An 11893-nucleotide genomic window follows, 5' to 3' on the forward strand; every position below is an offset into this window, starting at 1 on the left:
TCCGAGTAGAGCTGTAGCTCTCTGTCAAGAGGAGAGCTTTTCTGCGACAGATGGCTGCGTACATCAGCATAACTTTTCTCTCCACATCCTTTGAGTAGAGTCTGAAATGTTCACATCTGTGAGGCAAGTTCTTCAAAATACAAAGATTGCTAGAGGAGGGTCTCTGTCAGGCATGGCTGAGAGCGGAACTTTGGCATGTGGCAAAGATTTACAGCGTGGAGGAGGAGAGCTGTACAGGAAGAGAGGAGGTGACATAGCCCGGAGACCAGGAGGAGGGACTGCAGGGACGGGCGAAGGGCAAGCAATTCCTTGACTTGCACAGCAGGCAGAATCCAAGCGTGTGATTGGCGGGGCTAGCATGGAAATGCTTCTGCCTGGAGGAACTTGGTGTGGAGAGGTGATAGAAGCCACCGCAATGTAGAAGCAATAGTAGTACGGGGAGTTGGTGAAGGGAACAGAGAACAGCGCGAAGGCTGTACCAAGAAAAGGTCTGTTCCTCCGCAGCAGCGAGCGTTTGAGTGCAGGTCTTGGGGTTTGAGGAAGAGACAGCAGTTCCACCCCGAGCCTTTACAACAGCCATGAGATGATGAGCGGTGGGGGATAAAGCTGAAGGGAGCTGCAGCTGTAGGATTTTTCCCTCTTTTTTTCCCTGAAAGATGACTAACGTAATGACTACGTGACTGAAAACAATCCTAATGAAACTTGCTTTTGGGTTTTCTTATTCTTCCCTCCTCTTCCGTTTTCTAGTTTGGTATTTCCCTCTTTCCGAGGCTGTTGTGCTGCTTGCTGTGATTTACATGAGTTGTAGAAGCACTTTTTAGGGTACTTCAGGAGCTGCAGTTGCTCTTGCGTGTGTCTTCATCGTGCTGTTGGAAGAAAATGAAGCGGTGTGCTCTGAAGTTCACAAGTTTTGTGTACTCTTGCAGTATAAAAGTGCTCCTGCTCTGTCAGACTTGACCCGGGTGTGCCGGATACTTTCATGGCAGTTTAATCAGCACCTTGGAACTTGCGAAGAAGCAGCAGTGAAATCTGCTTCCTGGAGCAAACCTTACCAACTGTTTTCATACCTACCAACGCACCAGCTATTATTCCTTGGGGGTTTTTGGTTGGTTTTTTTTCTTTTAAGAAGTTGTATTCCCAGGAAGGAATTACAGACTTTGTGTCTCTCAGAACACGGGCTAGATGGGTGTTTCTTCAAAGCAGTTAGACTTCTTGCTGGCTGTTTTTTGGGATATGCTGTGCAAAACACTGTTATTATTTTTAGTTTTAAATTAAATCACAGTAGGATTTAATCACAGTAGGAGAGTACCTTCGATATTTTAATCACACAGGGTTTATTTGAAAGACTGTAAAAAAAAAAAAAAAAAGGTATTTGACTGGAGTTTTGGAGTTCTCTCATCTTACTCAGCTGCTTTGAGTGTTAAGGAATGTGCTGTGATTGCCACAAGACCAGTGACTGCCATTTGGGTTCTGATGTCCAGAGTCTTGTCAAGGGATCACATTGCGTTAGGCTGCGTAAACACGCACTGGGCAGGCTTCATCCACTCCAGCTGACAAGATTAAACGCTTTCCTTCCAAAAATTTCACATTAACGGGGCTCTGTCTTAGCTGGATCTCCTCGGTAGTCAGGAATATTTACTAATTGCAAACTATCTTCCAGGCATTGTTCCCTCTTCTGTCGTTCTGACTGCGTTCCAAGTGATGTCAAGGGTTTTCCTGACATGGGCAGTAACACATAGCGTAAAAGAGGTAAGTTAAGCTGCAGAGCAGCTGGAATAACGAAGGACTGTGTGGAAAAGCAAGTGTTGATGACTGTCTTACTGTCCTTAAAATGACTTCTGTTTGTAGCCCGTCATCTGAAATGGTTTATGTGGCTTTCTGTGGATCAAAAGAAACGAAAATTAATCTGATGCCATCTTTTCTCGACAGTCAGGTCCGAGGACTGAGTCCCTCGCTGTAAGACATCTGAGCACGTTTGACGGTCCTCACTGAAAGTTAAGAGACGCACCAGTGTGTCGTAGGGAACCCAGAACTGGGGACAGCGTTCTGGTAGTGATCTCACTAGCGCCATAATTCACAGCAAAATCTCCTCATTGCCCCCCTCCTTCATACACAGTTACCTTCCTTTCCGGTGGCACGTGGCAGCTCCCCCTCAGCTGTCAGTGCACAGCAGTGCCTGGCTGTCCCCTGTCACCACTCTCCGGGGTAACCTTCCCTCTGGCCTTCATGCATTTTTCCAGCATCCAGGCACCGGTGGGTGTTGGGGCCCGTCGGTTTGTTCTCTTTGCTTACCACTCCAAGTACTGCGGTTTCACAAGTCTCTGCAGAATCTTCCGGAAGCAGACTCCCTTGGAAATTATTCCTGACAGCTCTTTTGAAATCTAAACGTGTTTCAGTTGATACAGATCGTGCTGACTGGCTCTTTCATGGCATCTGAATATCTTGTAGCAGCCCAGATGTGCCACATCTGTGCTGTGACTTTAGCCAACCAAACTTTCTGGTTTTCTGCTCATTAAAGAAAGAAACAAGTCTTGGTGTCAGTGTCAGCCTGGCTGCCTGAAATGAGGGCTGGTCACCTAATGTCACTGATGGGTAAGATCTTCTGTGACTTGGCGTGGAGAACACCGTAAGGAGCTTGTCTCATTACCACGCCTTCAGGGAAGCTGCTTTCCCTCTTCCTGACTCCAAGCCTGTTGCCAGAGCATCCATCCATGTGTGGAGTCACGTCAGGTCACTGCGGTCCCTACCAGTTAACAGCCCTTTCCAATATCGTGGTGCTTGTTCCTGTGCAGCCTTAGATTCGTGCTGTCTAAAGTGGAGGAATGTTATTTTAGCCAAGAAACTAAAAATCTTGTAAATACTTATTTTCCAATGGATTTCACTTATGGTGGAAATAAATGTCCTCCAGTCCCCGCTAGTTCCCAGGAAATAAAAACTACATTTTGAACAACAACAACAAAAAAAATAAAAAGCCATAATCCCAAGACGTTAGATTTTTAGATAAATGTATAAAATATTTTTAAAGGGATGTGCTTGTAGTTTTGCTTGTAACCTGTATAATGTTTGGGTACCTGTTTTTTCATAAAGAATCTGTTTTGATGAATTGCCTCCTGGTTTTGAAGGAACCTGGATGGGGAAGGCTGCATTGCATGGATTGGAGTTACTCCATCTGTTGTCTCTTAGACATCAAAGGGACGTCAGTATGGTGATTGTGGGTTACGTGTGTTGAAACTTATGCCCACGTTCTCGCCAGAGCAAACCAGCAAAATGGGAGAAAACGGGAGCACTCAGTTCAGCCTCACATTCAGTTTTTGACAAGTATTCTCTCAGCAATATCACATGTGGGTCTCTCCTCACGTCTGTGGTCTTTAGGTTACAGTCGTGCAAGAGACTGTGTTAGGCATTGCTTTTTTTAATGTCTTAGAGTGGGCTTAAGAACGGTATGAGTGAGGAGTCCTGTGAGGAGGTTTTTCACCTGTGACTTAGAGCAAATACACCAAATGACAAGGCTCTCTTGTGACCCCTCCCCTTCCCCCCAACCAGGGAGCATGCAGTCTCACCTGGGGAGATGCACTGCAAGTGTCACGATTGCTCAACTCTTTCTGAAGGGCTGTCTGCACAAGTGAGCTCCGCGGTGAAGTCCAGGATTAAATTCTCACACAGCTTTGTGGAACTTGTAAGCTACGCAGCTGCATGACGAGGTTCTTGTACAACAAAACGCAGTTTTCCTCTTTAACTTTTGGAGTGAGACTTTTCCGGGCTGTTTTCATACATAATACGGTGAAGAGAAGAATCGCCTGTGTTGCATCCCTCCTTGGTGTCGGAATCGACCTGTAGACGCGTGCCGTGATTTGAAGCATGCTTCTTGCCACTAACACGTTTGTGCTTTTTGGTGAATTCAGTGCTGATGTGCTGCTGCTCAGTTCGATATCTGAGTATCGATCATCAGTGTCACAGCATGGCAGATGTTAAAGCACCGCGCGCCTCTTTGGGTGTCAACGCGATAGGTGCTCCTAACTTCCACCAGACCCGTGGCAGTCCGCTGCGTGGAGGAGGGAGAGTCTGGCTGCTGCTTGTCATCGTGCAGTCAGTACACTGGAGAGGGATCGCTGTCGTGAATTCGCTCCTGCTCCGGCAGAGGAGGGGAGAGAGTGAGCGGACTGGCGTGAAGGGCTGGAAGAAAGCAGGCGTAGGAGAGCAGAAGGTGTCCTTCAGGTCCAGGCTGTCTTTGTGTGAACAGTGGGGTCAGCTGGGGACATCGCGGTGGGCCTTCGCAGAGTTCTGTTCTGACAGGTAACTCCACACCCAGTTCTGATGGGGGATTAACGATGGTGTCAGCAGTGACCTAATGCTTGTCCGGTTGAGTCCGGTTCCAGATAAGCTGCAGACAAGTGTAGTCCACATTTAGAGGAGGCTTTCTAGAGCATGGTCAGAAGGGGGGAGGGGGTGCTCTGAAGATGACCTGTACAGCATTCTGAGCGGGTCACCAAGACCAGTATCTGCACTTGTGCATTGCCATCTTCCATCAGGAGTACAGCGTCCCCACTGAAAAGCTGGATTCATCACTGCTTTACATCTGTGTAAAACGTTTTGGTTGGTTTTTTTAACTGGTTCCAGAGAACCAGTGGAGGGAGCCGTGCTGCTTCCTCATTACAGTGGCGTAGTGCTGCTGGTTCTACTCTCTGCACTGGAGTGCTTAGTTCTGTGTTTAGCTGACATTTTCTGCAAATAACTTCTCAAACGGTTAACCTAATGTGGAGAAATCTTTGGAATTTTCCTTTTCATGCGTAAGGAGAACAGTGAACACCTCTCAGGCTTTACTTTGTCAATTCCCAGTTTCATTTTTGCTTCCTAAAGGCTATGGATTCTCTGATGTTTTAAGAGACATTGTCTGTTTTTCATGATATTGAAGATAAAATACTCAGGACCCTCCGTGGTGATAAATTGGTTTGAAACATGCCAGAAAATTATGCCATGGTGTGATTGACCCTTATTAAGGCAGTTGGACAAGTCAGTTGAAAATAGAAGTGTAAATGTGCTTTGACTTTGTCTACCACCACCTCCCAAGAGTGGCGTGAAAACCAGACGAAGATAAACAGAGTTTTGAGGGCAGCATTGGGCTTAGGTCTGCTGCACGTTGGCCGTACTGTCCCCCTTCCCCTCGAGTCAGGAGAGGAGCGATAAAAACGCAGCATTCGCAGTGCCAAAACGGTTAAGGCTCTCGAGAGGCTCTTTTGTAAATCGGCTCCCAGGGGTTTGACAATGTCCATCTCGAACAGCTCGATTTGAAGGACTGAAACGTTGTCTGTGCTCCAAGAGGTGTTCTCCTAGCGACCGGCTTCTGACAGGTCTGTTGGTGAGTGGGAAGTATACATTTAACGATGAGCTCTGTCGTACCGTTAAAACACGGTGATGAAATGCCCGGTGTCTGCTGTTCCTCACGGCAAACAACGAAACCACCTCAAAACTGTATGGGTCACTGCTGGGTGAAAACTACCACCAACTTCCACTGGGTTGTTTTTTGTTTGTTTTTTTCTTCCCTAGGTAGGGGCCCAAGCTGTAAAGGACAGCTGGTGATTCTTTCAGTGCCCATTACAGGGTTGTGCCTGTGTGGTTTGTAGTGGTGTGAACTGTTTTGATGACTTCTAAACGCAGTTCTAATGTTAAAGCAGGTGGGCAAGGCAGTGAGGGAAGTCCTGTGATGGAACTGGATTGTAACTGCCAGGTTTTCTACTCCTACGAGCATTATTCACTGTTAGCTTTGCGGTTTCCTGTCCTTGCTCGTGTCCTTGGGCGCTACTTCAATCTGCGGATTTTGGTGGTTGGTTTTGCTGACTTCCATAATTGGAAGAAGTGGGGTTGCAAAGTACAGCACGAAGTCCCTGACTCTCGTGGTTTAGATGAAGTCCCTGAGCTGCTACTCCTGATCTGACCAGAAGATGCAGCCCTGGAGCACTTGTGAAGAGTGGTGCTCCTTGGAAACATCAGCTCTGAAGTGCTGTTGGTTTTTCCAGGTTGAGAACTAAGTCTGTCTTACAAAGCAGACCCCGAACGGGATTAGGGTCCTGCAGCAACGTAGTCTTGGTCTCTCCTCTGGAAATCTTGATGAGTTTTGGATTTTGTTCGTTGGTGATGGTGTAAGGGAGATTAAATTACAAGGAAGTGCTGGGTTTCATGTGGAAAAGGGAGAGGGGGCATTTGCTGCAGTGTTTCATGGAAGTGACTGGGGGAAGTGCTGTACGCAGCAGGGCGTAGGTGAACAGCAGCTCTACCTTCCAGGATATCCCCAGATTTCTGTACTAATCTTCATGGGTTTTCTAGTCTGAAACACAAGGTTTTCTTACGGCTAGTTCCCATGAGTGCTTTTACATGCAGATACATGGTCAGTCCCCTCCCATTAAAAGGTTTCTGGTTGCCCATGTATTTTCTGGTTCCTTTTTTGGTTTGTACATGTACTTTGCCCAAGATGAATAGAGTGTACCACCCACACCTCCTCACTTCCTTTTCCCTTTTCTCAAGAGCTGGAAGATAAAAGAAAATGTGGGCCCCTGTGGTTGAGCTCTTTGTTCCCACGGTCCGCTGAATTTGGGCTCAAGGTATTCATACAGCTGAGAATTCTGTCGAAGGGGAGGGAAGGAGGGGGAGGGCTGCATAAAAATCATGTTTGTGCTCTCTCAAGTTTATAGTGTGGGTGTGTGACCCCGTGTACTACTTCATCACTGTTACTCCATCTGAAACTTAAACCTCATAATTATGCTCCCAAGTCTAGTAATTCCCCTATGAAGACATGCTTTGAAGATGAACCTTCAAAACAGGAAAGGAGTAAAAGCTGATTCAGGGATGTGTGTCTGAAGTAAAAGCTCTAAGAGGTGTAAAGCAGTGAAACAGTATAATTTGGGTGTAACATCAGAGGAACTGTGCTGGATACCATAAGCAGAAGAAGGAGCAAGGAACTGTGAAGCAGGTAGTTGTCAAGCCTACCCGAGGTGAGACAACTGGAGCTTCTCTGCTGCCAGCCCCTGTCCTGGTGTCAGCTGTTTGGCTGCTGCTGCTGCTCAGGATTAGGACCTGGTTTCTCATCTGCAGAGAGAGCACAGCAGTGCTTCTGCTCAGAAGTAGCATGAACTAGGGTCAGGATGTAAAGCTTAAAGCAGGTCTCAGGTGTCAGCCTGGGATGTTAGCCTCCTTTCTGCTTGCTGCAGGAGGAGGCAGGCTAGGACGGCAAGAGAAGCAGCTACGACACAGGAATGGGAAGAGTTAGGAGCTGGTCTCAGCGTTGCGGGCATTCCTTGGGCTGAGTTACCTCACACAGAGAGGGGCATCTGAACTTACCCAAGCAAGCAGAGCTGCTCTTATGCAGCTAGAAAAATGTAGAGCATGATAAGAAGGGTTTTGACTGTTGTTACTAATGTTGCTTTTAAGCTCACTCTTGGAGTCTGCTCTCTAAAATGATGTAACAAAGCAAGCCGTGGGAACTGGTGTCTTTGAGGTTTTCGTGGGTCCGGTCAGTAATAGCACCGCTGGAATTCACACTGAGCACTTTCATTTCTTGCAGGTACAAACGGAAGATAGCGTCCTGCTGTTCGTGGTGGCCTGGACGATCACCGAGATCATCCGTTACTCTTTTTATACGTTTAGCTTGTTAAACCATCTCCCTTACCTCATCAAGTGGGCCAGGTAGGTGCCGTCATAGAAACCATGGCCTTGGAGCACACGCTGGACAGGGATACGTGTCGTGGAGAATAGAGGGGATAGCTTTCAGGGTAGATCTGAGGTTCTGGAAGGTGACCTTCAAATAACTCAAGCTGCTGCTTTGCATACCTACCTTGCAGTAACGTTCATACCTTGCCGTGCTCTAATCCAGTGAGAGCGGAGGGAAAGGGATACTGAGAACTGAAACTCTGAATATCCGTTACAGCAGCTCACACATACTTGGTCAGAGTTTGCCACAACTTGTAATCCTTTCTGTAAATGTTTTGTTGTAGGTACACGCTGTTCATAGTACTGTACCCCATGGGAGTCTCAGGCGAATTACTCACAATATATGCTGCACTGCCCTTCGTCAGGCAGTCGGGCTTGTACTCCATTAGTTTACCCAACAAGTACAACTTTTCTTTTGACTACTACACATTCCTGATCCTGGTTATGATCTCTTACATTCCAAGTAAGTACGAGTTTGGTGGGTTTGGTTAAGGTTATAAACTGTAACAGGAGAAGCTAATACTTGTGGGGTTGATGTACATAAAACTAACTAATTTGGCAAAATTGATGTTGAAAATCATCTAAAGAAAAAAGTCCGAGTTAAAACTGCAGTTTCCACCTGCACCTGCAGAACAATAATACGTGATTTTTCTTACACTTGGCATATAAAATAACTGTGGTGGTACTTGGCAAATTTTGAAGTCTTCGTGTTTTTTCCCCCCACTTACAGGCTTTTAGGAGAACAAGGTTCAAAACAGCTTCATAAAATTCAGTGCCTTATCGGGAATAAGAGTATTGCTTTTGCTTTAGTGGGTAGGGAGCCATTTCTCTTGGATCGGACTGACACAATCTCTGGTTGATGTTTCTGTGGGTGGAATGACGATTTGGCTTTCCTGCTTTTAAATGGGGAGTAGGAACATGGGAGCCTTTAGCAAAGTTAAATGCCCAACCAAAGCCTGACATGCAGAACAACTCTGTGATCCTGGCGCTGCTGTTAGCTCTCTTTGCAGCTGTCTTCATAGGGCCCTTGTTGTTTGTGCGGCACGATAAACCACGTGCCGAGCTGGAGATGCCAGTGGTGTGCCTGTCTCTACAAAGGCATATACACTGCCAGAGAACCACCTTGTCGTTCTGACGTCACGGGTTGTCATCTTTCTCCAGCTGTTGTTACAAAAACACTTCTCGTGCTTCACTTCTCACTTCTCTCCATAAATGTGTTACTAACTCCAGGCGGGCAAAACATTATCTTTAGTTTTAGTCACAATAGCCACGGGTGTTAATTACTTCTCGTGCAGTAGCTGGACCCCGACTGACAGCCCGTGTGGGAGGGAACCCGCTTTGAACCCAGCTAACAGTCATAGCCTGCTTCCCCCATTAAAACTGCTGCTCCTGAAGTGAGGTGTTTTCTGCCACCCGTTAGCATCTGGTGGACACGTAACTGGAACGCAGTCTCCTCTTTAAAATGTATTATTGTTTTTATTACTGCTGCAAGTTGGTACCTTAACTCTGAGAACCAGGTGCTTCGACTCAAGCAGCCGTACGTGCCTTTTCCCATGGAGGTGTTCCCGACATTGTTCGTTGCAGTACACCGTCATGGAGTACACCATCGTTTATTAATTAGTAATAACACCATGGTTGTTAATTCATAAACGCTACCTGTGCAGGAGGTACCTGTGCCTTCTGAACCCACTGGAGAGTCTGGAAGTTTGGTATCACAAGGAAAGGAAGCTTTGGAAACTGGTGCTAAAAATTGACGGTCTTATGTTCTGATGAAAGTTGCATCCCACTATTTACCTCGCTTTAAATCTCTAATGTAGTACTCATATGTCAAAATTGACATCTTGCTAGAGAAAATGTCATTAAATTCTTTGCAGATAATGGATCCTCATTTCTTAGGCTACGGCTCTGTATTCCGTTCTGTCTCTGGACAGCGGTATTCACCCCTGAGCAGTGGTGGAGTGAACTAGGATAGGGAAGGAGCAATTGGGAAATGAAATACAGGGTCAAGAAAGCCAAAAGAAAAAATGTTGACCTGGAAAAAATAAATCGGTGCACAAATTAAGTAGCCTTTGGCCTTTGTTATGACAAACACTGTCCATGTGTAACACGTAATTCAGGCTGACGCCGGCCTTGTTTAATTCTCATATGGTTCACAGAGGTGTGGTGTCCCATGGCAACTCTAGCTTTTGCTCTTTATGTATGTCTGTTCTTCATCCCGCGGCCCCCGCCCCCCCCCGCCGTTGGTTGTTCTGCAAACATGCTGTGTCATGTAGTCTTGGAAATAGGAAGAGAAAAAGCTTTGCTGGAGGATGAAGAGAGAAGAGGTGAAAGAGGCACCCGTTGGTATCAAGTTCCTTAGACCCTGAAAAAGTGACACAAGGATTACGAGAAATTAAATCTGGAAATTTGATTCTTTGGGAAAAACTTTTTCCACCCTGCAGTGTATCTTCTTTCTGTTGTGTGTGTGGAGCTCAGGAAACTGGCATCGTCCCGCCTGTACGTGCAGAGTTCAGTAAGGCATTTTGCATGCTCTAGCTGCAAATGAATAGCACCTGAGGGCGAAGGACAGCGTCACTTACTCTTTGGAAAGAGCAAAAGGGACTAGACGACTTGGGCAGAAAGCAGAGAAGCACGTTTTCTTTATCGATAGAGCACGGGTGGCTCTGAGCGTGTGACTGTGCGTCTGGCACTGACGGGTGAGCCTCTGTTCCCACGTGATTCACTTGAGTCTCTTTCCTCCGCAGTCTTTCCTCAGCTGTACTTTCATATGCTGCATCAGAGGCGAAAGATCCTCTCTCACACGGAAGAACACAAGAAGTCGGAGTGATTCCAGCTCTTTTCCAGAACTGTTCAAACATCAAAATGCTGCAGATTTTCAACACCCAGCACATTTGTAGAGAATATACCAAGATAAAATAAGTCAGAGGTAAAAGACCGATAGTTTAGCAAGAATAACCAATAAATCTGATTTCACTGAAACTCCACAATGTAAAACATGGAAGTAATTTTCAGCTTGCAGTGCTTCGGAAAACTTTAAAACTTTATATGGCTTGGCAGTTAGCCTTTTCCTTAAATGATGTGCGAAGTGATTTTCATTGGTTACAGAGTGCCCGAAGGTTGCAGTATGAGCGATGAAGCTGTACCCACTAAATGCCTGAATCGGGATTATATTACCTTTTTTTTTTTTTTTTTTTGTGCTTGACTGCATGCCAGAAACTGTGTATTGCTGTGAAAGCAAACAATATGCTCTGGAATGATTTTTGTCAGAGGCTCCAGTGGAGAATGTAATCCAAGCCAAGTGTTTGAATTTGGAAAGGTGGGTTGTGTATTGAAAAGGTGATGGGGACAAGAGCAGGAACAGTGATGGGAAATGAGGGGTGGGTGGTTCCTTGGGCATTCAGACAGTAGGGTGTCTGACCAGGGCGCGTTCTCTGAAGATCCTCTTTAAGCTGGTTACTCCAATGCTGATGCTCATTCAGAGGCTATAATGCTTATCTGAAACATTAAAACTCCTCTAAGTACTGCTTCCCTGGATGCTTTTTTAACTATTAAAAACCCAAATAATGGTAACTATAGTATTTCTAGTGACATCAGTAATGAATCTAGATAGTATAAGGAGGCGGGTCACCCAGAAGGAGGTGCCGTTCACCCTTTTTTACTTCTTCATCTCTAATCATTGTCCAGAATCTCAGTGGCACTTCCCTTCGAGCGTTGAGGACTATTGGGTCTCCTTTGGAATCAGCTGAGGGCCTTGTTCCTCAGCCTGCCTTTTGCCAAGTGACTATTGTGTATCACTCTGGCACATCCAAGCAGGCAGCTCCAGGCACTCAGCTGCCAAAATGTTGCTAAAAGTCATAAGCTCCTTTGGAAGCAGATGATCTCCCGTGCCACCTGCTGCTTGTGCAGAACGGGCAAGCCTTCCCTCATCTGTTCTCTGGAGAGAACAGAAGACAGTAGAAAGGTGAACTTTCCAAGGTGCTTTCCCTGGGTTCTCAGGCTGCGCCTCCTCTTGGGAAAGTAGAACAAAAGGCAAGAACTGGGAGAATGTTGTGGTGAGGCAGAAGGCACTGATGCTGTGTGAGTAGCGCCCCAAGTTACAAACAGGCTGTTGGCTGGGGACGGGGCGTGGGGAATGGAAGGGACAAAGGCAGGAGGGCAGCGAACAGAGCCCAGCGAAGGCAAGAGGAAAGGT

The 11893-nt window shown here is 46.4% G+C and overlaps 1 protein-coding gene across 1 annotated transcript in view; it reads left to right on the top strand.

Annotated features, from left to right (window-relative positions):
- Nucleotides 1–10874, top strand: part of PTPLB (protein tyrosine phosphatase-like (proline instead of catalytic arginine), member b) — a 15323-nt gene extending 4449 nt beyond the window's left edge. Inside the window, 4 exon segments of the mRNA XM_010143545.1 lie at nt 1661–1749; nt 7556–7677; nt 7986–8164; nt 10446–10874. Coding sequence (XP_010141847.1) covers nt 1661–1749; nt 7556–7677; nt 7986–8164; nt 10446–10528 — 473 coding nt within the window. The 3' untranslated portion in view covers nt 10529–10874.
- The last annotated feature ends 1019 nt before the right edge of the window (nt 10875–11893 follow it).

Source organism: Buceros rhinoceros, unplaced genomic scaffold (assembly GCF_000710305.1).
Source record: "Buceros rhinoceros silvestris isolate BGI_N320 unplaced genomic scaffold, ASM71030v1 scaffold36560, whole genome shotgun sequence".
Taxonomy (NCBI): Eukaryota; Metazoa; Chordata; class Aves; order Bucerotiformes; family Bucerotidae; genus Buceros; species Buceros rhinoceros.